The sequence below is a fragment of the Ovis aries genome, chromosome 1 (assembly GCF_016772045.2).
Source record: "Ovis aries strain OAR_USU_Benz2616 breed Rambouillet chromosome 1, ARS-UI_Ramb_v3.0, whole genome shotgun sequence".
NCBI classification, from domain to species: domain Eukaryota; kingdom Metazoa; phylum Chordata; class Mammalia; order Artiodactyla; family Bovidae; genus Ovis; species Ovis aries.
The window spans coordinates 4,996,168-5,022,704 of NC_056054.1; the positions used below are offsets into that span (position 1 = coordinate 4,996,168).

General features: G+C 55.4%; 2 protein-coding genes across 2 annotated transcripts in view; both read left to right on the plus strand.

Moving 5' to 3' along the window:
• Positions 1-7,995, plus strand: part of ASB18 (ankyrin repeat and SOCS box containing 18) — an 81,880-nt gene extending 73,885 nt beyond the window's left edge. Inside the window, exons 5-6 of the mRNA XM_004001771.6 lie at positions 402-515; positions 1,743-7,995. Coding sequence (XP_004001820.3) covers positions 402-515; positions 1,743-1,928 — 300 coding nt within the window. The 3' untranslated portion in view covers positions 1,929-7,995. The remainder of the gene's footprint in view (positions 1-401; positions 516-1,742) is intronic.
• A 12,529-nt stretch (positions 7,996-20,524) lies between these two features.
• On the plus strand, positions 20,525-23,511 carry GBX2 (gastrulation brain homeobox 2). The gene is made up of 2 exons (XM_004001772.6): positions 20,525-21,284; positions 22,318-23,511. Exons 1-2 carry the CDS (start codon positions 20,759-20,761, stop codon positions 22,839-22,841), a joined length of 1,050 nt encoding a protein of 349 aa, XP_004001821.1. The 5' UTR covers positions 20,525-20,758; the 3' UTR covers positions 22,842-23,511.
• The last annotated feature ends 3,026 nt before the right edge of the window (positions 23,512-26,537 follow it).

Consider the following 26,537-nt stretch of genomic DNA (forward strand, 5'->3'; position numbering starts at 1 on the left):
CACTCAAACCCTTGTCCATCGAATCGGTGATGCCATCCAGCCATCTCATCCTCTGTCGTCCCCTTCTCCTCCTGCCCACAATCCCTCCCAGCATCAGGGTCTTTTCCAATGAGTCAACTCTTTGCATGAGGTGGCCAAACTATTGGAGTTTCAGCTTCAGCATCAGTCCTTCCAATGAACATCCAAGACTGATCTCCTTTAGGATGGACTGGTTGGATCTCCTTGCAGTCCAAGGGACTCTTGTTACTGGGATGCTATTGTTCCCTGGGAGGGTCGAGAGGTCACACAACCAGAAAGTGGCTGACGCAGGATGCAGGCATCCCCTCCCACCTCCCCAGCCTTTTCCACCTGGCCCCAAAACCCAGCCCACCCAAAGTGTGTCTCCCACCATTTCCGACCAGGTGCTGAAGAGCTGCGCAGCAGTCCCCGCGGTCATTGAGGTTCTTTTCAACTCCTACCCTCAGCTCCGCGTCTCCGAGTCCTGGAAGGAGGTGATCCCCGAAGAAGTGTTTCAGGTGAGAGGGTGGCCCCTTCTTCCCCCGTTAGTACAGACTGTTGTCTTACTTCTGTCCTCCTATGTGGGGTTTTGCACTCATATCCGGGAAAGGATGAAACATCTGGGGAAGGAAAGAGAAGGGCAAATCGGGGGCATGTCTGAGTGTTTCTGTTTTTCTTCTGGAGGCTCAGTACTGACTAAGCCCATGGGTCTGGTTGGGGTGCTGTGGGCTGCAAGGACCGCCCTGGTTTAGGAAGGTCAGGGCTCCATAACCAGTGTCCAAGGGAGGGTGGGCCATGGGGATCCAGACTCCTGTGTGTCCGCTTCACCTTCTGACATCTCAGGATACGACTGAGGCGGCTGCGGGCACTGCACTCAGACACGACAAAGTCCACAGGTGACTGCTGATTAAGAAAGAAACTTTTTTTGTGTAGAAGCCTCTAGAAAATGGGCCCTCATGTTTTATTGACTTGAGTCCTGTGCAGATTATACACACGCATGCTAATTTGCTTCAGCCGTGTCTGACTCGGTGTGTCCCTACAGACTGTAGCCCTCCAGGCTCCTCTGTCCATGGGATTCTCCAGGCAAGTATACTGGAGTGGGTGGCCGTGCCCTCCTCCAGGGGATCTTCCCGACCCAGGGGTCAAACTTGTATCTCTTGGGTCTCCTGCACTGCAGGCGGGTTTTTTAGCACATTCTTTCCCACTGGTGCCGCCTGGGAAGCCCCCTGTGCAGATTAGGAATTCAAGGAGATGACCCATATTATCTGAGATCACCCAAAACAGACTTCCCTCTGACTGGGCAGGAGCCACCCTACAGAAAAGTGCTCAGACCCGCTTTGGGTAGGATCTGGTGGCTCAGATGGTAAAGAATCTGCCTGCAGTGCAGGAGACCCAGGTTGGATCCCTGGGTCGGGAAGATCCTCTGGAGGAGGGCATGGCAGCCCACTCCAGTATCCTTGCTTGGAGAAACCCATGGACAGAGGAGCCGGGCGGGCCACAGTCCATGGGGGTTGAAAAGAATCAGACATGACTGAAGCAACTAACACATACACACACACACAGAGTGGCTTACACACACACAGAGTGGCACACACACACACACACACAGCACCTTACACACACACTCTCTCCCTCATCAGTAGCCATGAGAGGATTCCCGTGCCATCAGGCCTCTTCTCTCTGGGAAACAGAAGGAAGCGTGCCGGTCCCACGTGCCCAGACTGACACTCCCCACCTCCTTTCAGGTGCACCAGGCTTTCTACCAGGCCCTCTTTGCCTTGGCCCACACACCCCGCTGTCTGCAGCATCTCTGCCGCTGCGCCATCCGGAAATCGTTTGGCAGAAAGTGCTTTTCCCTCGTGCCTCTGTTGCCCTTGCCGGAGTCCCTGCAAAACTACCTGCTTCTGGAGCCAGAGGGGGTTCTGCACTGAAACCCAGCAGTGTGGCCCAGGACACTGTGCTCTTCTGACGGGCCTTGGATGGGACCTCCCACCCACCCAGTGCACAGACCTCACCCCGCTTCAGGTTCCACCTGGGCATGGAGATGGTAATAAAAGCCCTTTCTGCCTCTCTCAGGGTTACTTCTGAGAATTGAAACTGTGAATGTCATAGTACATGTATCACAAAGTACCTTTCCGCAGTTCAGTTCAGTTCAGTTCAGTCGCGTGACCCCATGGACTGCAGCACGCCAGGCCTCCTTGTCCATCACCAACTCCCGGAGTTTACCTAAACTCATGTCCATCGAGTCAGTGATGCCATCCAACCATCTCAATCCTCTGTCATTCCCTTCTCCTCCTGCCCTCAATGTTTCCCAGCATCAGGGTCTTTCCAAATGAGTCAGCTCTTCTCATCAGGTGGCCAAAGTATTGGAGTTTCAGCTTCAACATCAGTCCTTTCAATGAATACCCAGGACTGATCTCCTTTAGGATGGACTGGTTGGATCTCCTTGCAGTCCAAGGGACTCTCAAGAGTCTTCTCCAACACCTCAGTTCAAAAGCATCAATTCTTCGGCGCTCAGCTTTCTTCACAGTCCAGCTCTCACATCCATACATGACTACATGGACTACCTTTCCACAGAGGTTGATCTAAAAGGTGTATGTATTTTTCCCAGAGTTGGTCTCCCTGCCCACAATGGTTCAGCCACAGTCCTGCCGGCCCCATCCCCAGACTTCAGACCCTCTGACTTAGGATAGGAAAACATCACACCCCTCCTAGAGCTCAGCGCCCTGGGAAGACCCTGCCCCCCTAAACATGACAGACGTCCACATGCAGAGAGGAGGACACGTGCTTCCGTAAGGAGAGCCCCTTCCCAGGAGCCCGCTGGCGCTTCCGAGCGCGTCACCGCCCAGAGCCCCTTGGAGGACGCTGGAGGGGTGGTGAGCAGACGCTTTGATCCTGTGTGAGTCTTCTGTCCGACGGCCCCAGCAGACCCAGCTGAGCCAGCTGTGGGGGACAGTCTAGGATGCCAGACTCAGACGCAGGCTCGTGGAGGCTGCCCTCAGCTCGGCCTGAGCATCCGTAACAGGAGGAAGCTCTAAAGCCTAGGACTGGATTAACCATGTTTTTATATTTTTTATATTCTGGTGCTTTGACACCTGGGGCCTTTCGGACCGGGACTGCCCCCCGCCCAGGGTTAGCCAGTTCTTAAAGACAATAAACAATGTGCCCCCAAGCATCCTTTACAAATACAACTCAACCAGCCCAGGGCTCACACCCCTACCACCTCCCTGGATCTCCTGTCCTTATCTTCCCACCCACTGCCCCAACCAGGGCCACCCAGACACCTGGGGGCAACCCCTCTGCCTCTGAGCCCACTGCAGTTATTGAGATTAGCCAGTCCTGTGCCCGTGGATCCATCCCCATGGAAACTGCAAGCAAGACTCCTGCCCACATCTCCTCCCTCCGCCCCCACCTCCTAACCAACCCTGGTGCTCCCCCATGTGGTCTGGCCCTTCTCTTGGGAACTATGAGGAATAAACTATCTCTTCACTGGTCTGAAGATCGCTCTTCTCATCTGTTGGCCTTGCATACGTGTGTGCTAAGTCACTTCCGTTGTGTCCAACTCTTTGTAACCCTATGGGCTATACAGCTGGCTAGGCTCCTCTGTCCATGGGATTTTTCCAGGGAAGAATACTGGAGTGGGTTGCCATTTCCTCCTCCAGGGGATCTTTCTGATGCAGGGATCAAATCTGTGTCTCCTTCGTTGCAGGCAGATTCTTTACTGAGCCACCGGGGAAGCCCTCTGTTGGCCTCACCAGACCTCAAAAGTTAAACCCCATATTTTACAACAAGAACTCTGTGAGCATCCTCTGAGGATAAGCAGTGGCTCCATTTTTTTTCCAGTTTGAGCCAGTGCACAGTGCAGCTGGGATGGACCTCGGGCTGGCGGGGACACCATCCCACTGTGGCAGTCTGGAAGGGCGCTTCACATGCCAGCGGATGACTGCTGTCTAAGGTGGGGTATTGTCTGCGCCATGAGTGAAGCCCACTGTGGCGCTGAAGAGGGGACCTGGCAGGGCCACCCAGTGAGGGCGGATGTCACAAAAGGAGGAGCCAGGCTGGGTCTTGAGGGATGGTCAGGTTTCAACACAGCGGGTCCGGCCAAGGGAGGCATAGGACAGCTCACCCTCCCACACCCTGCCCTTTGAGACAGCCAGTTCACCTGACCTACATAAGCACAGCTCAAGAGCTCTCCCCAAACCTCTTCCACATAGACATTCAGGAGCCACCACTGGGTCAAAAGGAAAAGGTGAACAAAGGCTGGGGTGCAGGAAGGTGCATGCACTATGGAGGGACAGTGATTGGTCCTGAGGGGACGGGCCCCAGGCTTTCACAACTGGAGGGAGGCAGGGCTGGAGGAGCTGGGAGGCAAATCAGGAGGACCTCGAGGATTCTGGACTTCACTGTACAGGCTGTGAGGAGCCATGAAGCAGGTGAGAAGATGGTCCTAGTGAGACACTGTGTGGGTGTATGCTAAGTGACTTCAGTCCTGTCTGACTCTTTGTGACCCCCATGGACTGTAGCCTGCCAAGCTCCTCTGTCCATGGGATTCTCTAGGTGAGAATACTGGCAAGGGCTGCCATTCCCTCCTCCAGGGGGTCTTCCCAACCCAGGGATCGAACCCAAGCCCCTTGCATCTCCTGCATGGCAGGCGGATTTTTCACCTGCGGAGCCATGGGGAAGCCCCAGGGAGACACTGGGAAGTTTCTTTGTCCTGGAAAGGGATGCAATACACTGGAGGAGTCCACGGTGACACCCCAGACGTAGGGCTTCAGATCCAGACTGCTCCACCGAGCAAGAGGAACCGTTCCTTAACCAAAATCGGCTGCAGTTTGCTCAGCTGGGAAGTGAATGCATGCACACCTCTCGCGCTGGGGTAGGACTCAGCAAGACCATGCGTGACGGCAGCAGGCTTCTCTGCTCCAAAGGGAGCTTGTTAAGATGCGGATTCTGACACTGGCATCCGGAGTGGGGCCTGGATGCTGCGGGTCTGGGAGCTTTAGCATCGCTAACGAGCTTGGGTGACGCCCCTGCCCGTGGTTGGAGTAGCCGTGCATGGTGCAAAGCCTCAGACCCAGAAGTGGTCAGGAGGAGGAATGCCATAATAAACGGATCCTTCTATTATTATGATTGTCTTATTGTGAGAAGGAAATAGCCTTACGCTGGAATAAAGACGGTAGAAACGGAAAAGCAAAGCGACGTTATTTATGAGAACAAATGAGGACGGCAAACAGTAAGAAATACAGCCCCAGAGCCACCGAGGAGCCCTGTCCCCCCGGGATGTTGCAAAGGAGAATCTGAGCGAACCTGCTGGCCTGACACAGCCTGTTCTTCAAGCTCCCCTCTCCACCTCATCCTCCTCAGAGAACACTTTGGTTGTACTTCTGAAATGTACTAAATTTTAAATACGTTTTGGTGTCCCGCCACAAAGTAGAACTCTTTTAAAACCACACCATATAGCTTTCAGGACCTTGGTTCCCTGACCAGAGGTCAAACCTGCACCCTCAGCAATGAAACCATGGAGTCCCAAACCACTGGACTGCCAGGGAGTTCCCCACATTGACTTCATGTTTCTAAAACTCTGACAAATAATGACCAATTATTACATTTCAGAAACACACTCCCCCCCCCAAATTACTGCTTAAAACAACCAGATTCTCACAGTGAACCCCAGACAGCTCCCTGTAACTGCCTGAAATTCCTCCACTGCCAAAGAATTCGTCTTCACTATTTCATCCCTAAGAATTTTATTGGACAGCAAGGAGATCAAACCAGTCCATCCTAAAGGAAATCAACCCTGAATATTCATTGGAAGGACTGATGCTGAAGCTGAAGCTCCAAAACTTTGGCCACCTGATGCCAAGAACTGACCCACTGGAAAAGACCCTGATGCTGGGAGAGATTGAAGGCAGGAGGAGAAGGGGGTGACAGAGGATGAGATGGTTGGATGGCATCACCGACTCAACAGACCTGAGTTTGAGCAAGCTCCTAGAGATAGTGAAGGACAGGGAAGCCTGGCGTGCTGCAGCCCATGGGGTTGCAAAGAGTCAGCCTGGACTGAGCGACTGAACAACAACAAAGCAAAAAATAAAGTAACTGAAAAATTTGTGGTATGATGACTGTGTCTAGTCCTGCCCTATGCTCCACGTGGGAGGAAGTTCTGAAATGAAGGGGACTTGCATAATTCCACACAGATAAGAGAAAGAAAAGAGGGGAGGAGAAGGACAAGACTAAGAGAAGAAAGAGAGGAAGGAGGGAGAGAGAAAAGATATTGGGGGAGAGAAGTAAGTTAGCTGAGAAAACATCTGCAACCACCTTCTGCTTTAAAGCTAGAATTATCTTGGCTATCTTCTTTTGCAGGGAAAAAAACATAGCCTGGTATTTCTTTTATTAAAGAGTAAAAATGTTTTCCATTCTTAAACAGTTCACATAAAACATCATTACTTTTACCTCTGAGTATATTACATAAATTCAGTTCCATAAGACCTAAACTTTCTTTAATTTTAAATGTAGTGTTTAATGACGCATTCACATGGTTCAAAATTCAGAAGGTAATAAAAGAGCAGATGCTCTTACTACTAAAAAGGAAAAAGATAGCAGAGGAATATTTTCCCTCCAACTTTATTATCGCTGGCTATACAACTGCCAGGGCTTCCCTAGGAGCTCAGAGGAGACCCGGGCTCAATCGCTGGGTGGGGAAGATTCCCTGGAGAAGGAAATGGCAACCCACTCCAGTATCCTTGCCTGGAGAATCCCATGGACAGAGGAGCCCGGTGGGCTACAGTCCATGGGGTCGCAAAGAGTCAGATACGACTGAGCGACTTCACTTTCATGCAACTGCCATCTGACCAGAGAGTCACCCCGGTTCTAGTGACTCCAGATGTGCTAAAAATGATCCCTGATATATGGCCATGAGTGTATGGGACAAAAATGATGGTGGTTTGGGGGTTATCTTAATCATCAGATGGGATGGAATTCATTGATAGTTTTTCAGACTTTAATTCCTGCTAGCAATTTTCTTAATTAAGCAAAAAATAAAATAACAGTGAAAAAATTGTAGCAGGGGTGAAAATACAAAATGCACATGTGAGGTTCTCTGCCAACAATGGTCCTGAGAAGATTTGCCCGTCTCCAGCACGCCCATCACCTGGACAGCAGGAGAGTCACAGACACAGCCCACAGGCAGGCAGGGCACAGGCATGGCACCACGTGACGTGCCATGCTTAAAATTCTGAACACTGCCCTGGGCCTCTCTTTCTAGTGTACTCAAAATCCATTTAATTTTAAGTTACATAATAATCATCAATTCTGCATGTGTTGAAGAAAATCAAAACAACTCTTTAAGAAGCATTTGCAAATCCCAGTAACTGTATATAAGCACCACGGTTTCCATCTTCGAAATAAACCTTATGTTTTCATGTTGATGGGGCAGGCTGTTGAACTTTGGCAAAGGACACTTAACCCTCTACAAAAACAGCGTAAAATACAGGCTTGGAGAATGAGCCTGTCTGCTCCTGACCGGTCCTGATGCCGAGGTCTGTGAGAGCTTAATCACTGCAATTGTGGATGTTATTAGCTTGCCAAGTGCTTTTCATCTCTTAAGGGCTGCCCAAGGACCAAGTGATAAACCCGGAATATTGCATCTTTTATTCCATTATTTCAAGAATAAATTATTCCTTAGTCAAATTTTCTATGTGCACTTTGGATATTCAAAAGTCCCAAAGTTTCCACTAGGATCAATACTGCATCTTATTTTTGGCTTTCAGTAGGCATTTCAAACCCCGGGGCTTGTCTTGAAATTGTCAGCATCTTTCTATTTTAAAACAAAAATTAATCTCATTAAATTGCTAAAATAAGCCTGAGGTCAGTTTCTAGGGTCAAGCGGAAGGATTCCAGTCTTGAAACTTATTTTCGTGAAGTCCTGCAGGTGGCGCCATAAGCAAACGGTCTTACCCTGCCCACCCACCGGCTCTCCCCAGAATTAAAAAGAGAAGAAAACAAGATTTTGACTCATAGGATAAAGGGGAGGAGGGTGTAGGAAAACTATAGAGTCGTGACATAGCATATAGAGTTATGCTGCTATAATTTTTAAAAATCCGTAATTAAAATATTGATTATAACATTGCCTACTTCCTTTGTATTAAGTATGCGCATTTTATAGGCAATGTGTTTCTAAATAAATATAATTTTAAGTTGACTCTTTTATGATGCCATAATGACAGCCCAATCCTCATTTGTGTGTTCAACGTGTACTTTAACAAAATTATACATTCACCACTGCGATGTAACTAGCTGGGTTTTCAGCCTTCATCTCATCTTGCAGAATGGTATTTCTTCAGTCCTAACACTCTGCTTAATCACTCCAATAAAAAGAGTAGATTTCTTTGTAATGCAATTTGTAAGCAATAAACATGATTGAGAATGCAGTATTCGCTGTCGACTATGTTTAATGCAGGGTTTTAATTCGGTGTGTAATTATTCATTCGGTAGCACTTTTCCCATTCACATATCTTTTCCCGGATCTGGAAAAAGTTGGTAAGTTGGGAAAACATCGGGGCAACAGGACTTCCTCCCACTTTGGGCAAGCAGGAGTTTGATACAGATGTTACAGGAAAAGACATTTTTCTTTTATCTGCTAAAAACAGGAGGTCACATTAACTCCTCGTACAGACACATAAAAATGTGATTATGGGTTCTAAACAGAACGCAGTGGGCTCCTAGTTAACACAATGAGATTTCTAGGAAGTGATGCATAAATTCTTCAAAAATGACACATTTCTCACGTTTCATTCCAATTAAATTACTGAGGCAGCTAACAGCGATGAGCACAGAGTACGGGGGTAAAATGAAGGTTTTCCTCTTGTAACTGTATCTCTGTGGAAGTATATTTTTATGAGAGGCAGTTAATATTAAGCTATTATTTTTCAGCTGCGCTGGAAGGGATATCTCGACCCTTTCTTGTCGAGCTCTCCCTGGAAGAGGCTGCTCCTTTGTTTCCTGGGTTTGTTAATAAGAAGTGAGGATTGCTTCGCTGGCTTCGCCCCCCCCCCGCCCCGCCCCCAACCCAGATCTCTGGAGCGAAAGGGCCCAGCCGGAATGGGGTCCCGGGTGTCCGTCCCCAGGGTGCCAGGGTCGGCCCGATACTGCCCACAGGCCTGCGGCCGCATGACTCCAGTATGCCCGGAGCACCACTTAGAACCCGCGGCGCGGGGCCGGCGGTGAAGGGTGCCCAGAACCCCGCGCCCACCCGCGATCCGCGAACACGCGGGGCCGGTCCTCCCCCCTGCGCCCGGTGGGCCAAGTCTCCGGATGATCAGTGCCCAGCGGCCGGCCGCGCGGGGGATTCTAGTGTCTGGGTAAGGGGAACCTGCCTGGGCAGCTCGCAGTGCCCCCCACCACCCAGCCCCGCCAGGAGAGCCTAGGGGCGTGGGGCCCCCGCCCCGGGATATCTGGGTTCAGGGCTTCTGCCCCGCAAGCGAGGCCGGAGGAGCGCGAGGCCGCCCGGAGGGAGGCGGGAGGGGGCGTCGGAAGACAAAAGGCTGTGAAGCTTTAAATTCAAAAAAAGATGTTTTTGAAAGCCTCGTCCTGGGGTTTGAAAGGCGCTCCGAGGACAGCGGCAGAGCGATCCCAATCAGAAATGCGATTTGAAGTCCTAATGAACTTGATTGCGTGAACATTTATAATCCCCCATGGCCCTAAATGAAATCAGATATAATCAGAAGATACAGGGAAGGGAGTGTTTACAGCCGACGCCGGGCGGCTGCGGGACGGGGAGACGCGGCCCCGGTATTGATGTCGAAAATGATGGATAACGCGGGAATGGCAAATATACTATTTGTCTAATGGCTCGGCAATTAAATTCCCCTGTAAATGACCCATGCCTCATTGCATCCTAATCTATGGAATTTTGATTGAATTCGTCAGCTCTAATTGAAAAATACTGCACTTTAATGTCTGCATTGCAGTTCCAGGACGAGAGTGGTTTTAATGAGACAGTGCCCCCCTGACCCGGGAATATTTGAGACTTTTATTCGGAATTTAAAGCCAGAAGATCGCTCAACTGAGCGCCGCGATACCCGCCGCGGTATCCACGTCCATCTATCTCCAGACGCGATTTAATAACCGCACTCGGGGATAAACGCGGCCCCCGACCCTCGCACTCACGTGGCCACCGAGGGCGCCCCATCCCGAGATAAGAGTGGAGGGGCTTTTAAGGTGGCGCGCCAGCGGAGGGGGGCTTCCAGGGAGGGGCCTGTTCCCTTCCTGGCCCCCGTGCCCAGTTGCTCTCCACCCCCTACTCCCAAGCCTCGGGCCCTGTCACTGACCACGGCCTGCGAGACTTCCCTGGCCAAACCCAGGCGTCCCTCCCGGAGGAGATGGCCCAGCTGGCTGCGACCCACGCGCACTAGGAAATGGGGGCGGCCTCCGACGCGCTTTATATGCAAATGACGGCGCGAAGCCATCCCTAAGAAATTAGCTACTTGCCGAAGCATATTTACTAGATTGAAATGAATTAAAGAGAAACACTTTAAGTCGTGCAAACGAGATAATTGGGCCACATTAAAACTGGAGATGTTTGCTCCTTTCTCCACCCTCCCCCCCAAAAAAAATCAAGTTGGTGCGGGGCGGTAAAAATCGCCCCCCCTACACGCACGCACCTGAAATGAGGCGATCAGGCTCCCGCTGCTCTGAGAACCGAAGTCTGTAAGTGCGAGGGGCTAGTCCCCGTGCGGATACGGACCTGACGCGGCGCCCCTCGCGCCGGAGCCAGGGCAGCCAGGCTCCCTGGCTCCGGGGCCAATCCCGGCCTCCGCCCGCAGGGAGCGCGCTAGAGCCAGGTTCCCGCGGCGAGAGCAGACGCAGAGCGCGGGCCAGCCCTCCGACCTCGGCGGGCGGCTCCGTCCCGCCCCCCAGCTTCGTCCACCTCAGTGTCCCTACTGGTGGGCTCAGGATGGGGGCTCTGGGAAGAGGCGTTTGGGTGGAAGTAAGAGGCCAAAATACTCGGCTCGCCTCTGCGTTAGTGGCCCAGTCGTGACTCTCTTGCGGCCCCATGGACCGTAGCCTTCCAGGCTCCTCTGTCCATGGGGTTCTCCAGGCTAGAAGACTGGAGTGGGTAGCCAGGCTTTCTTCCAGAGGATCTTCCCGACCCAGGGATCGAACCTGAGTCTCCCGCAGGTTGCCGTCCCCCTCCCACAAAGAGGAATGTGTTTGAGCTTTGTTCGTTTAACTCACAGAGTTTACAGATCTTTTATTTAAAATGAAATAATATAAAACGACGAGAACTCGTCTCCCTGGGAAGGCGGTGCCCAGCGCGCCCTCCTAACGCTGAATTTAGTGATGAGCGCGCCCTGCAGAGGGACCCTCCGAGGGCCGGGGCTGTCGGCGCCTGCGTCTCCGCCTCGGCAAAGAGGAGGACTGCCTGCCGACCCCCTGAGGGGCGGCGCTTCGGAACCTCTCTCCACACCGGGCAGGCGTCCTGGGTCCTTACGTACAACCTGCGTCCTGACCCACTGGTGGCCTGTGCTTTGTTTTTAAATGCTCAAGAGTCTTGAGATCAGAGACTGCCCCAAGTTGAGACTGTCACTCTGAGCGCACAGGCTTGCGTGCACCCAACATCTACATCACTCCGGAGGCTGGCGGCCGTGCTTGCAATTTGGAGACACCGTCCCACCCTACCCCTCCACCATCCTGTGCGGGCCAGGCGCCCTGCCACCATGGCTAAGTGATCTAGCTGGGGCCCTACGACGACCCGTGACAAAAGCAATCTATTAATTATCTGCGCTTTAGGGACTCAGACCGCTGGTGAGACAGAGCAGGCGTTCCCGCCCATTACGCAGATGGAAAAGCAGAGGCCGGGGTCGGCTCAGAGGTGCACCCAGACCCTTTAGGCCCAGATGTCAGAGGGTCTCTTATCCTTTCCGCTTCTAGGCCCTGCTCAGGGTGAGTCAAAGAACCAGGAGAACTTTACATGGACTTTAAAGAGAGCCGACGTGGGTTTTCTATGATCACGTCCAAAATCTGATGGTATTTCTTAATGCCTTGTGTAATCACGGAGGTCTGATTTTTACCACCCTCATTTGTGACAGAGCCTTCTCTTGTAGCCTAGACGTCTGAAATGGAAAGAATTGAGACTTTTTCTTGTGCAACTGTAGACATGAAAAATACAGACTTCTCAGACCTTCTAATCCTGCAAAAGGGGAGCTGGCTTCAATTCCCTTGAAATCTCAGAACCCAAAGAAGCCCTAAAGAGATGTCATTATCCGCATGGACCGTAGGCGGCGCTCTAGATCCCTGAGCGCTCTGTACACTCGTGGTGCTTTGCGGACTAATACGTTTGAAATTTTGAAGCCTTAAGTAAAACTGGTTCCTGCCTTTTCCTGGTGAATTTATTAAATATATGGTACTTCTTTGACTTCTGTTTGCAGATATGAAATAACCTTGTTAGGTTATTAAAATTAAATTGTCAATGCAAAATTTGCTTCCACAATAAATTACTCACTTCTTTACATGTTAAAGCATAAATTTCCAAACAAGTTACAATATGCTGAACGCATTGAATTTCAAGGGCTTGGGGGTTAGAAAGAACGTTAAGAAGTCTCCCATCTCCTAAGTTTTCTGGGGTTTTCTTGTTTCATTTTGGTTGCAGTTTAAGTGGGTGGGAGAGAAACTTGGGGACAGGGAAAATGGTAACAACCAGGAGATAAGGTGGCCCCAAGTGTCCAGAAGGAGACAGACGGCTGGAAGGGGGCCCATCCACCCAGCCTTCACCTCTGCTGGGCTATGGGGTCGGTGACTGTCCATGGCTGCTCTGCTGTGGCCTGATCAGAACAGGCAAGGGACATGGACAGAAGCGCCCAGAAGCAGCCTTCGTGTCCCCTGCAAGGGGCAGTAGCCTCAGCATGGTCCCCGCTCAGTACCTGGGTGCGAAGGAGCTACAAGAATAAATTACCACCGAGGGGGGGGGTGGTGTGCAGGATAAACAACTTCGGAAGGTATGAACAGCCTGTCTCTAACACCCTGTTCATCGTTCAAAAACAAAACACTCTTTCAACAAACCCACATATGCAAGGAGCAACACACCCCATGAAAAATACTTTCATTTCCTGCAAAACACAGAAATGTCCCCTAGGGAAGTGAGGGGAACAGCCTTCTGAAGTTTCCTGGGTTTTTCCCACTGGGTCTCAAAGAACCACTCTCCTCTTCCCCTTCTTTCCTGTCTGGTGTTCTCCCGAAATGAAAACACAGGCTGAGGTGGGCACGGGCACGCGGGTGGGGGGAGCGGGTCTGCCCTCTACCCTGCCTCTTGGTTCCTTCTGGCTCTAAAGTTTGGCGACTGCAGACTGCACCCCGAAGGAAAATATAATTGCTGGTAGCAAACTTATGCAAATTGAGCACTCTGTTTTCAGATGATCAATGGTGGAAACGCAAAGAGATGCTTTTGTTTCAGAGGCTGGGAGATCAGCATTTGCAGTTCTCTCGTCAATCCCCAGCAAGGAGGGGTTGCATATTGGGAGGGTGTGAGGTGGCAGGTTGTAGAGGTTTGTTTAGAGACCTGCAAACAAGGATTGCCTCCTTCCAGTACCACTCCAGCCTTCTCAGGCAGTGGCTCAGGGCGATGAGGACAGTGTGTATGTGTGTGTGTCGGTGTGTGTGTGTGAACCAGGAAACAGTGTAGGCTTGTGTGTGTATGTGCACCATGAGGACAGTGTGTGTGTGTGTGTGTGTGTGTGTTTGAACCAGGAAACAGTGCAGGCGTGTCCCAGCCTGACAAATGCAGATGACCAGGAAATTGGCTCATCCTCCTGGGGCCCATGACACACCCACCCTCAGGTCATTGAGCAAAGGGGCCCAGGAAAGTGAGGGTTCAGAGTCTGAGGGGTGGGGGTGGGGTGGGGGTGGGGATGAGTTCTGTGGCCCACCTCCACGGACTGTCCTCCTCGTGGGCGCTGGTTCTTGGTGGGTTCCAAGGCCCTCCCTCCCTCGTGAGACCAGGGTCCACACTGGGCTTCTCCTCCAACGACACGGGGGCTATGCCCTCTTGCTTCCTGGCCCTGTGAGTCGGGCGCCCTACTGTGAGTGAGGTGCTTCTGCTTACCTCTTCAGAGGGCTTCTGCACCTACTGTGTTATCTGCATTTAATGGTTGATTATAATCAAACAGCTCTCCCCCGAGCCCCCATTAGCCCACACCCTCTCCTGTCCTCCTATGGGAAACCTCTGTCATATAAGACAGACCTTGGAGAGTCAGAGCTGTCCTTCGGGAAAACCTCAGTGGAGCTGGGTGGGTCAGTTACAGAAGTACCTACCCTTGAAGTTCCAAGAGGAGCTTATTGATAAGCAAACTTTTTACAATGACCTCTCGCTCCACCCCGGAAATCCACGAGAGGGATTCACTGGGAGGGACAGAGGCCGTGCTGAGTCTCCCTCCGCATTAAGCCAACATCCCTCCCCTCTGTTTACAGCCAGTGCCCTGCCCTGTCCTGTGACATCCTTTCTGGGTCACAGTTCCTTAATCGAAGGGGGCGGCAAGCGCAGGAAACGCAGCCCTGCTTTGCAAATATCTCTGCAGAAAAGGAGAGACGAGTTCCGCCTGGGAGCGTCCCCAGTTTTCCTTCGGTCCCTGTAGAGCTGAAGTTGGAGCGGCGCCCTTGATGTGGTTGGCGGTTGAGCCAAACACTCCCTTGCTCCCTCCAATGCGGTTTCCAAAGGGTTAAATGGATGAACTCTAGGTAAACCTCGTCCCCTTTAAAAGACAACACCCCAGCAGGGGGTCGGGGCCCTCGAGGGGTGGCAGCTGAGGCCCCGGTTTGGGAGGCCCGAGAGGCCCCAGAGACTCCAGTCTGGAGTCCCTGGACTGGGTCTCCCCCAGGGCGCTGGAAGCGGAGGGCACGCTGGCCATCGGTCGCTTCGCACTTGAGCATCAACAGGACGCTGGCTGCGGCTGGCCCAGGCCTGTCACTGTGTGTCCGCCGCCGCCAGGACAAGGCGGGAGGGCTGGGAGGGAATGGGACGGAAGGCGGACAGCAGCTGACCCCGGCGTTCCGGGAGGGGTGCCCGTCCGGCGGCTCCCAACCCAGGCTGGCGCACCTTCTCACCCCTCAGTGCCCTCTGCCCGCCTCCCCGGGCCGCCGGTTCTGCGACCGAGGGATTAGCATCTCTGTGAAGTCCCCGCAAGCAATGCCCCCCCTGTGCGGGGAGATGAAAAGTCCGGCGCCGGGTGCCGGGGCGCGTTTGAAGTCCCCGAAAGGTGGGACCGCACGGATCCGAGGGGGCGGCTGCGTGGAGATGAAGGCAGGTGAGAAGTGCCGCGCGGCCTGCGCCTGCTTTCGCGGCGATCCCAGGCCTGGGGTTCAGGATGGCCTCGGCGGGAGCCAGCCCCCGGGGAACCCAAGCGAGTTCTACTCCCCTGCCCCCCACCCACCCGCACAACTGGGCCCGCTCCCCAGGCTCTGTCCCGAAACTACCGCCCTCGGGCCGGCTCCCGAGCGGGCCTCCGCCCGATGCTTCGTCCTCAGAGCCTGGAACCCTAGGGCGGCCAGGCTCAGTGCCCGCCGAGGAGCCCCTTTGCGCCGGCCTGGGTGCTTCCACGGAGAGGCGCCGGCGCGGGGCTTCCAGGGACAGCGTGGCAGGCAATCCATTACCCCCTCGGTGGTCATGAGATTCCCTCTCCAACCTTCAGGGCTCTTCCGAAAAGGAACCCGGACCCCTGCCTGCGCCCTTGGACGCCGAGACCCTGGCTCAGGAGCCTAGGCCAACTTGGAGTGCGAGAAACCTGGGTCTCCATGCATTCGCAGCCTGCGCCCGGGTGCGCCGTCGGCGCGTCCGCGCCAGCAGCCCCGGAGCTCCCCGGCGGCGCAGGAACCCCCAACCCACCCAACCCTGGTCCCCAGATCCCACCCGGGCGCGGCTCGAGGGCCACGCGGCCGTGGCTCCGCGCGCTTCTCCGCGCTGGGGTGGGGAGGGCGGCGCAGGTGTGAGGGTCAGGTTTCCCCGCCTGCAGGGCCACGGAGAACAATTTCCAACTCTTCCAAGGATATGCAAAAAAAAAAAAAAAAAAGTCTTCACGTTTCTGGTTGGTGGTTTTGTTTCTGCTATTTTGAAGGTGGGGGACACAAAGCAAAACTTTCTACCTAAGAATGCCGCTGCACACACGGTCCTGTAAAGTGTTTCTTCTTCAGGGTGCTTTAGGAAGAAAAAAAAAAAAAAAATCCGTCCTGCTTTCTGCAGGGCCAAGGAGCAGAATAATGAAACCAAAGACTTTTATTTTATAAACCACTTGATCTTTGCTTGGGAAACTCTATTAATTGAATGGGTTTGCCTTTTTTGCCAGTCCCCTTTATCATTATTTATGGGCTTTAAATTGTTTAAAGTTCCCTTGACGTTCAATTTACAAGTTTGGGGACTTTTTTTGTTCTGCCTTTTGTCCTGGAGAAAGACATCGTGTTGGAAGTGCTTTGAAAAGCCAAACATGAGAGGTTGGCAATGAAAGGGAAGCGGGCGAGATCCCTTTTAATTCCGTCCTGTTGGTGAATGGCTCTTTTACATAATTGCAGGAGCTATTTCAAAGCCAGCCTAGGGCTGACTTCACTTAGAACCACATGGAGTCTATTTTGGGCTTTCAGATTTAAAAAAAAAAAAAAAAGGCTGAATAAAATAGTTTAAAAAGATGAGGCTTCAATGCTTTCTGCTACTTGCAAATTGGTGTGTCTGATGGGGAATTTTACACAAGCACCCCTTTGTAAGTTCGTCTTGGGCTTGGGAGGGACTGTTCTGGGTTAGCTGGGTGTGAATCCCAATTGCCCTTCCATAAATAAAACCCATCCCAAGCTATTTCCCAACTATTGCCAGGAGCAAGGGCTGCGGCAATGACCAAATGATCAGGCCACTCAAAGTCCCTATAAATAAAAACAACGTGGTTGCCCGAGAAACCGGCCTGAAGCCTGGGACTGGGCGCCGGGCGGGAGCGCCCTGCCCGCCAGGCCCGCGGGCTTCTCTGCTCCCTCGGAGACCCGGGGCTCCCACTGCCTTCTCTCCACGACCACCCGCGACCTCGACCCCGGCGGCAGCGTGGCAGCGCGGCGGTTCGCGCCGCTTCCTCCTCCGGGCTGGACTCGGCAGGCCACCGCAAGTCAGCGGCATGAATATTCATTCACTTGTGCACTGAGCTTGTTATACTCAGGCTCCATCCATACACCTGCGTGCAAAAGCTGACTGGGCCAGCCCCGAAGCGTGGCGACAGCTTAATTACCATCACATTTACTGACGTCTGATGTTTTAAGTGGCCTAATACGGTCTTGACACCAGCTTGGCACCGGCCGAGGAAAGTGTCCAGGGGCTGGTCCAGCTTCATCCCGGCGGGCGGGAGGTTTCCCAGGAAAAGAAGTTCGCCGAAGTTCACTGGAGTTGGAGGACTCGGATCGCCCTACGGCTCCATCTCTGGGTCTTCCTCCTAGGAGAAAGTGGGACAGGGGCATGGGAAGGACTCTTACAGGAAAGTTGCAAAGATGGTGTGCCGGACGTTTTTCCCGCGCAGCCTGGGCCGCTGAATTACCGAGGGCGCTGCAGTTTGAGGCAGTTGCCAGCTAGGCAGATCGGAATCCGAAGGATGGCTAAGCCATGTACCTGTCTCTCGCTGCCCATAAATCTCTCCACGGAGCGGAGGAAAAACTCTAAAGGCTTTTATTATCCACTGTCCCCGCGCTCTGAACGCTTTGCAGGTTGCTGAGGTGCCCCGAATGAATCTTGTTAATCACGGTGAAACACAGGGATCCTTTTATGACGCCAACAGTCGTTTTCTAAGCAGTTAAACATTAGATGAGAAAATATGGCTGCATTGCATTCCAGAAAAAGCACACTAGTAAATAAAAATTCATATCGATGAGCCTTCTCTGAATTCACTAATAAAAGGAGATTAGTATTATAACCCCTATAGTCAATACTTTCCACGGCAATTTATGGAGGCAAATAATATACCATCAAATTGTTTCAAGTGGACTTATAATTCAACGGACCTAAATCTTCTTGCTGAACTTTAAAGGCAGAATGATTACCAAAATAATCAAAGGCACCTCTGTCTCTCAGAGGGTAATCAAAAGACGGAAGTCCATAGAACAACGTTTTTATGCCAAAAGAGGAAAGTGGATGGCAAATTTGTTAAAATGAGCAACAGCTTATACAGACATGCCAGTGTCAAGCAGCGAAGCGACCCGGCTGTATCAAGGTAAAACAAGCAAGCAGTCCGCGCGTTTTTTCCCCTCAGTATTCAAAAAACAAGGTAACCGTTCCCAAGACAGTGTATCTGTTAAGTATCTCATAATGAGAGGCAGTATTTATTATGCTCATAAAGAAAGCAGCCTTTTGCCCTGGGCTTCGATTTTTTCTTTTTTTCTTTTCTTCTGGTTCTTTTTTTGCAGGAGTGAAGAAAGGACGTGCTTACAGAGCCTACACACGCCTCCTTCCCCGTGCCTCCATCCCAACGGGAATTCATTTTCCCTCACTCCGCCTAAGCCACCTCGGGGTCTGGGCGTGAAGGGAGTGGAGGCAATACAGGCAGCGAGCGTCCTAATGAATTCCTTTCAAGCCGCCTGCTGCCGAAGCCATCTATTACTGCGGCCTGGAGTGGGGAAACGCGCCGGAGACGTCTTTGTCCGGGTGGTGGTGGGGCGGGGGGCGGGGGCGAGGAGGAGGGCGGCAGGCAAAGGGGCCAGCGAGTTTTCTCAGGACTCCGGGGCGCTGAGGAGGCACCCTCCCCTCGGTCCTTCAGGGCCCCTTGGGTGGGCAGCGGGTCCCCGACCAGACTCCCGGCTGAGATGCTGGCCCGGAATTAAGACGTCCCCCCGAGGGGCCTTCAGGTTAAAGCCGGAGAAAGAAGAGCGAAAAAGAGAGAGTCAAAGAATCGGGTCGATAAATTCATAAAGATCGATTTATCTTTATCTCCCAATTAAATGTGCTTGTAAGTGATACATAACACACGTCCAACACGGGCCAACTCCCCAACCACTAGCTCCTTGGCGTGAGCTGATTTTTAATGACCGGCGTAACAATGCCCTTCTCTCCTCTCCTCCCGAGGTCCGGGGCCTGTCGGCCGTTTCGGGCAAACGTTTAGACCCGGGAAGTAGGAGCTGAGGCCCTGGAGGCGCGTGGAAGCCCCGCGCGCGCTGGCACGCTTTGCACCTTCTGCCCTTGCCTCGAAACGATTACATTTTAAGACGGAACACAAGAGCTGAAAGTTTGTGTTTTTACCATGCTGAAGGGGATAAGAACTTTCCTGGCACCCACTCCCTCTCCGCCAATTCCCTTACTCCCAAATTCTGGGTTTTGGTTTGTTTGTGTTTTACCATCGTTGAGACAGGGAGACCATCCTGAGGGAACGGGCTCCAATCTGCAGTAGGCAGAGGGAACCCGCGCGCCCTCGAGTCCCCGCGCTGGAAACCGGGCGGTGGCGCCGGGGTGAGCGCTCCCTCCGTTCTCAACGTGCTTAATTAGCGCCTATTTACAAAACGCAGCTTTTATTTGAGCAAACATCATAAAGCTTTCATCAGGATAATCTCACGTTATACAATCCGGCGGCGCAGCAACTCCCCCCTTCCTCCCCGAGGATGGAGCAGATAAAGGACTCGCTTTATTATCATAATTATCGTGGCTGTTATTTTGGTGCGCGCCGGCAAAGTGTGTAAATAGGTGCGATGATTAAGAATGTCATGAAAAATGAGAAGGGATCGCTCGCGGGCGGGCCCGGCTCGGGATGGGGGAACCGGCCACCTCCCCGCGCCGCTGGGGATGCCGGGGCGCCGTGAGCAACCTGGAGGGTTCCCCGCAGCGGGCAAACGGTTGCCAACTCCGGGGCAGGAGCCCTAGGGGGCGGATCTGAAAGGGCAAGGGCCTCGCCCCCAACTCCGGGAACCCCGCCGGAACCCCGGGCACAGCAGCAGCAGCAGCACCCAGCACGTTTCCTTCCCTTGCATGTATAAAAGAAAGAAAATAACCCGCGGTTTAGCCCCGAATGCTACCCTCGGAGGCCCACCCCCCTCCGATGATGCCGCCGAGACCCGAGTTTCGAGCCTCGGGGCTGCCAACCGCCCCTTTCAAGTTTGCGCGGAGCGGCCGGGAGCACACGCTCCGGTTCGCGGGCCCGCGCGCTGCGCTGGCTGCGCCCACAGCCAGCTCGCGGCCAGTCCCGGTGGAAGGGGCGGAGTCCCGTCTTCGCCCCGCCCACTCCTGGTGACAGCCAATCGGCGGCGGCTCCAGGCCCCACGTGAGCGGAGCCGGGCCCGGCAGCAGGCAAAATGTGAATGAGAAAGAAGAGCGCGATTTAAAGGTGCTGGCGGCGCCCGCGGAGGACAAGTGCGCCGGCTTCTCGCGCGCTCCCCTAGCGGCTAGCCGGAGGCGACCGACAGCCGGCCAGACAGACGGACGCGCCGACGGCTGCGGGCCCGGGCCGAGGGCCGCAGGAGCTACGCGCCAGGGCTCCGGACGCGGGGCCCACGGCGGGCAGCAGCTCCGGAGAAAGCCCTCGCGGGGAGGGCCCGGGCGCCCGCTCCACTCCAGGGCGCACGGCCTCACCCCCGCTCACCGCCCCAACTCGGGCCTGCCAGCGGCATGCAGCGGGCCCAGGACTGACGGGGGAGGTGGGCACCTGCTCTCTGGGTCCCGCTCGGCCCCTGCCCGTGACTCCGAGCTGCGCTCCCGGCGCCCGGGGGGCTTCCAGGCGGCGGCGCAGCGCGGGGACGTTTCGCCTGTCGCGGGCCTCCCCCGAGCGCGTCTATGAGCGCAGCGTTCCCGCCGTCGCTGATGATGATGCAGCGCCCGCTGGGGAGTAGCACCGCCTTCAGCATAGACTCGCTGATCGGCAGCCCGCCGCAGCCCAGCCCCGGCCATTTCGTCTACACCGGCTACCCAATGTTCATGCCCTACCGGCCGGTGGTGCTGCCGCCGCCGCCGCCGCCGCCGCCCGCGCTCCCCCAGGCCGCGCTGCAGCCGGCGCTGCCGCCCGCGCACCCGCACCACCAGATCCCCAGCCTGCCCACCGGCTTCTGCTCCAGCTTGGCCCAGGGCATGGCGCTCACCTCCACGCTCATGGCCACGCTGCCCGGCGGCTTCTCGGCGTCCCCCCAGCACCAGGAGGCGGCCGCCGCCCGGAAGTTCGCGCCGCAGCAGCTGCCCGGCGGCGGCGGCAACTTCGACAAGGCGGAGGCGCTGCAAGCCGACTCGGAGGACGGCAAAGGCTTCTTGGCCAAGGAGGGCTCGCTGCTGGCCTTCTCCGCGGCGGAGGCTGTGCAGGCGTCGCTCGGTGAGTCGGAAGCGCGCGCGACCCGGGCGCGGGGGCGCGCTAGCTCCGGGTTCCCTCGGGGGGACCGAGGGGATGGGGCCATGCCCCTGTGGGACCCCCGCCCCCGGCTCCCCCAGCCAGAGGAGCTGGAAGATGCGGCCGAGCTGCGCCAGAGGGGTCTCTGCGGGGACGGGGGATGGTCTTTAAGAGCCACGCAATAAGTGGGGAAATTGGGGGTGGGGTAAGGGGGGCGTGCATTTAGCGCCCGGTGGCCAGCTTCTGCGCGGAGCCGCAAATCTCTCCGCCGGCGAGTTTGGCGGAGTCTTGCACGGCCCCCGGCGCTGTGACCTGGGGTCTCGGGTAGGTTTCAGCCTCTAGGGCAAGAGAATTGGGCTGCGCATCTCTGCAGCGCGTGTGCCTGAGGGCGCCCAGACCTATTAACCCCCTTTACCGGGCTTGTCGCTTGCCTGGGGGAACGGCGTGAGTTTGCTGGGGTGTCTGGTGGGAACTTCTCCTGAGGCTACGAAACTTCCCTTTGACCCCAAACCCGACACCGCCTGGGGTCTGCACCTCCCTGCGCCCCCCGGCTCTGGGTGCGATGAAATTGAAGTTCACAGAATTTTCAGGCTGGGTGAGGAGTGGGTGGAGAAGGGAGAGGCAGGATAAATGGTGAACTCCCCCTCAGCCCTCACCTAGCCCCCTCCCCGGGGACAAAGAGGACGCTCTCACGGGCCTCACGCCGCCTGCTAACTTCTGCCTTAAGCTGCGGGAGACTGGGAGGGTGCGGAGGAGGCCCGGCGGCCCCTTGAGTGATGGTTCTGGGCAAAGGGCCGTCGCCTGTACTGTCGCCTCCTCTCCCCTGAGCTTTCTCACGCCTCCCCTCCCCTCTCTACCCCTCAAAGGCCAGGAAATCACAATGTGTTAATGTCATAGAAAGACAATCCGCTAAGGCGGGAGTTGTGGGGCAGGGGGGGAATGCCCGAGTGACGGTGGGAACGGGGAAGGCAGGCCAGTGTGCGAAATGTAATAAAACGCCGTTTGGTTTTGCTTTCAGTCGGGGCTGTCAGAGGGCAAGGGAAAGACGAGTCAAAGGTGGAAGACGACCCGAAGGGCAAGGAGGAGAGCTTCTCGCTGGAGAGCGATCTGGACTACAGCTCGGATGACAATCTGCCTGGCCAGGCGGCTCACAAGGAGGAGGACCCCGGCCACGCGCTGGAGGAAGCCCCGCCGAGCGGCGGCGCCGCGGGCAGCACCACGTCCACGGGCAAGAACCGGCGGCGGCGGACTGCCTTCACCAGCGAGCAGCTCCTGGAGCTGGAGAAAGAGTTCCACTGCAAGAAGTACCTCTCGCTGACCGAGCGCTCGCAGATCGCGCACGCCCTCAAGCTCAGCGAGGTGCAGGTGAAAATCTGGTTCCAGAACCGCCGGGCCAAGTGGAAACGGGTGAAGGCCGGCAATGCCAACTCCAAGACAGGGGAGCCCTCCAGGAATCCCAAGATCGTCGTCCCCATACCCGTCCATGTCAGCAGGTTCGCCATCAGAAGTCAGCATCAGCAGCTGGAGCAGGCCCGGCCCTGAGGGCCCAGGGCCAGCCGCGGCCTGGACCACGGTGGAGAAGCCACAGCTTCGGGGAGGGAACCCATGGTGGGCTCCACCATGTCTGCAGCAAAACTCAGAGTCACCCCCCAACTTTGGACGTCCCAAGCAAATTGAGAGTATATCCATTAACGAGCTTGAAAGACTGCTTTTGAAGGAGCTACAGCTACACCTGGAAGACACACTAAATATTTATTATACTATCCTACTTTGTACAGATATCTATATAGATTGGATCTCAGCTGCCGTATTTTGAAAGTTATAGGACCAATAACCTCCTCCACCTACATTCCCCGAAGAAAACAAAGCCTCCGCTGCAACTTGCCACGCACAGCAGCCACCTTTCCACACTTTTCCAAAGGTAAACATCACGTGCAAGAACAAACACGGTCACCACTTATTTTTGTTTCTATTCTGGCTTTTTTTAGTTGACTGAGAAGCAGACGTTTTTTGGGGGCAGCCTGGAAATTTGCTTTGCTTTGGTTTTTGCCTGGCTTTCTTTCCTGGGGTTGCATATCCTATGAGCCCTGTCTGAAGCACGTCTCCGTTGTGTTTAATTTATTTCAATGTAGTTTATTTTTCCTATAAGTTATGACATTAAAACAATCTCAGTCTTGTGAATAATAAAAAGAAGGAGCGAGAAAAAGAGAAAAAAGACCAATTCCGAGGTCTCATAAGTATGTCCAGATTTGACTGTTTATGGAGGGACCCTCCTGCCCGCAGTGGCCGAGCAGCTGGTCTGAGACCAGCACCACTCCCTCTCCGGGGCCTCCTCAAGCTGGAAGGACCAGAGCCATCCAGCAGCTCACCAGGTTTTAAACAGAGGAATAGCTCCAATTGGGTTACCAATTCGAGAAAACCTAATTTCCACCTTAGACATCTAACCTCTTCCCTTCTCTTCAGCCTAACCAGTATCTGGGAAGCTGGCAAACTTTGGCCAGAGGAGGAGAGGGGCGCCGTAGGAGGGTCAGTGAGTGCGGGTATGGGTGGCTTTGCATAAAGTCTTCATTCCCTAAATCGACGACCGCCGGGGGAGGGGACGCGTTTCCCTCCAAGCATCCCCCGACCTGAAAAGAAGCGGAGCGTCCAGAGATCGGGTTCTGGGCGCGATCTTCCCGACAGGGGCAGAAACCCAGCTAGCGGAGCCGGCTTCCGGGCAGCGCCGGGCTGGGAGGCAGAGGCGGGCTGCGGGCACCCGCGGGCCGGCGCCTCCCTCTCCGGGCGGGGTCGGAGAGGGGCGGGACCCGACCACCGCCCCACCCCGAGGAACGCCGGCCAGTTGCGGGGGTAGATGGAGGGGCCGGTCCGCGGTGGGGGGTGAGCCCTGGGCACCTCCCTGCCTCGAGGGTGGGATGCGGCCCGCCGGCCGCGGGAGGGGCTGGCGGGAACCCTGGGCCCACTCCCGCACCGCGGACCGCGCGGCCCCTTTCCCGACCCGAAGCGCCCGCCCGGATGCGAGCGGCCGGGCCCCTCTGGAGAAGGCCGCGGACAGGCCAGGGGAGACCCAGGGGCGCGGAGCGGACGAGCGCGGTCACCGAGCCCTCGCGGCCGCCGAACCAGCCGCCAGGGGAAGAGAAGCCGTGGCTTCGCCAGCCTCAGCCTCCCGAGTGGAGGCCGGGGAGCGGGTTTGAGAAGCCGCCGGGCGCCGCGCTCACCGCGGTTCTCAGCCCAAGAGGCGAAACCTATAGCCGTGGATCAATAAGAATATTGACTTAATTTTTACGGCCTTCAACCCATCACCTTTCCGCGGCGGAGGGGCACTGGGGACCCCAGTGTCAGGCCGAAGTTCAGGCGCAGGGCAAGACCCCGATTCCCTCCGCGTCCCCAAGATTTCCAGGGACAGAAAATGGCCCCGGCATGGATTTTGAGCGCAGTGATGTGGCGTGGCCATTCTCCGAGGGCCTCAGTCCGCTCTTCGAGGCTCGCAGAGGCGTGGGGGCGCCTGGCTGCCCCTGGCCGGCGCCCTGGGCCTGTGGTGGAGGGGAGCGCCCCGACCGCTCCCCGCCCCGCGTGGAGTCCGCCAGCCCGGCCGCTCCCACCGACCCCGCGGGTCGGTCGCCCGCCAGTGAGCGCGCCCGCCCGGGGGCCCTTTGGCGTCATCTCTTTGGAGACGCCCTCCAGGCCCCAGGCCGCTGCCGCTGCAACGGAGGCCTCTGGAGACACGCCGGCCCCACCCCACGCACCCGGGCGGTCCCTTCCGGGGCGCATAGGCGCCCCTGGACCAACTGTGGCCGATGGCCTAGATTCCCGGCCCTGAGGGCCGGGGGAGCTGCGGCCTTCGGGCAGGGATACTCCCCGTGGCACTCGGGAAGAGACGCTGGGTGTTGAGAGCAAGGCACTCCCCTCCATACTCCTTTCCTCCATAACAGGTGCGACACCCCTGTCTACCTTTCCCAAAAACTCAGGGTGGGGATGGGAGATGCAGAGGGGAGGGAGCCACTGGCCTTGGCTTCACACACCTGAGGGGGAAGTGAAGTTCCCTAGGAACTAGGGGGGCACCTTGAGGGAGCCCCACAAACAAAGAGGCTCAAGCTCCCAGGCCCACCCCCAGCTGTGCTGGTCCTTGGCCTTTGGAAGCTGGAGGAGCGGAGGGCCTGGGGGTGCCCCAGCTTTGCGGACGCTGCACACTGCCCGGTTGCCCTCTGCCCTCTCTGGGCTGGGTGCCCCCCCTCCCCGGCCCCAGGACGCTGGGTACCCCCTGAGAGCCCAGCCAGAGGAGGCCCAGGCCCCTGAGACAGGCCGTGGGAGGAAGATAAACAAGCAGGGCTTGATGGCCGCTGTCATGATGGCCGTCATCATGCTTTCATTTGGCTGCCTAATGAGTCACATCACAGGCAGAGAGAAAAATTGTCAATCGCCCGGGCCCTAATGAATTTTTTTGCAAATTGTAATCAAGCCAGGCCGTCTCAGCTGGCTGATTAATGAGACCCACGAGGCTCGGCCAGCACCTCCGCTTTTTATTCCATCCCGTCCTCCCTGCACTAAATTAACAGCAACTTGTCTGAGCTTCAAATTAACTCCCAATGATTAATTCTGATGGGGGGGCCTGAAGAATAGCTTGTTCTAATAGGCTCTGGCCTGAGATGCTGTTGGAAATTAATACACTTCCCCTTTGGCTGCCGGCTTTAATCCAAGGTTGGGTTTTGACATCACTATATTTGTTGTTACAATAAATTCCACTTACATCTGCAGATCAAATAATTACGCTTGGGAGCGCCGTGGACCTGCGCCCCCCACCCCACCCCTCCCTGCGCTAAGGCTCCTGGGGGCTGTCTGCACCCTGGGTCCACCAGCCGGGGCAGGGGTATGAAGTGAGTGTGTGGGGGGGGGGGCGCTGCAGGAAGAGACACCAAATGGGATGAACCCCAGCCCTAGTCCCTCAGAGAACTGGGTACCCCTGGCCTTTGGAGAACCGAGGGTACTTTGAAAACCTGAAGTCACATCTCCACTTTTGGGGGCAGGGCCCTCATAGATTGGTCTCCGGACTCAAATAAACTCCTCCCGCATGCTCCCCGCAGGGCCTGGGGAGTCAGCGCCTTGGGCCACCAGTGCTTGGATTTTCCCAACCCCAGCCCTTGCTGGAATTTTGGAGACTCAGCACAGGCTTCCGTGCCCAGTTTGACCCTCCAGTCCTCAGTCCCAGGGTGGTTCTTTGGCAGGGCCTTTTCAGCTAAAGGG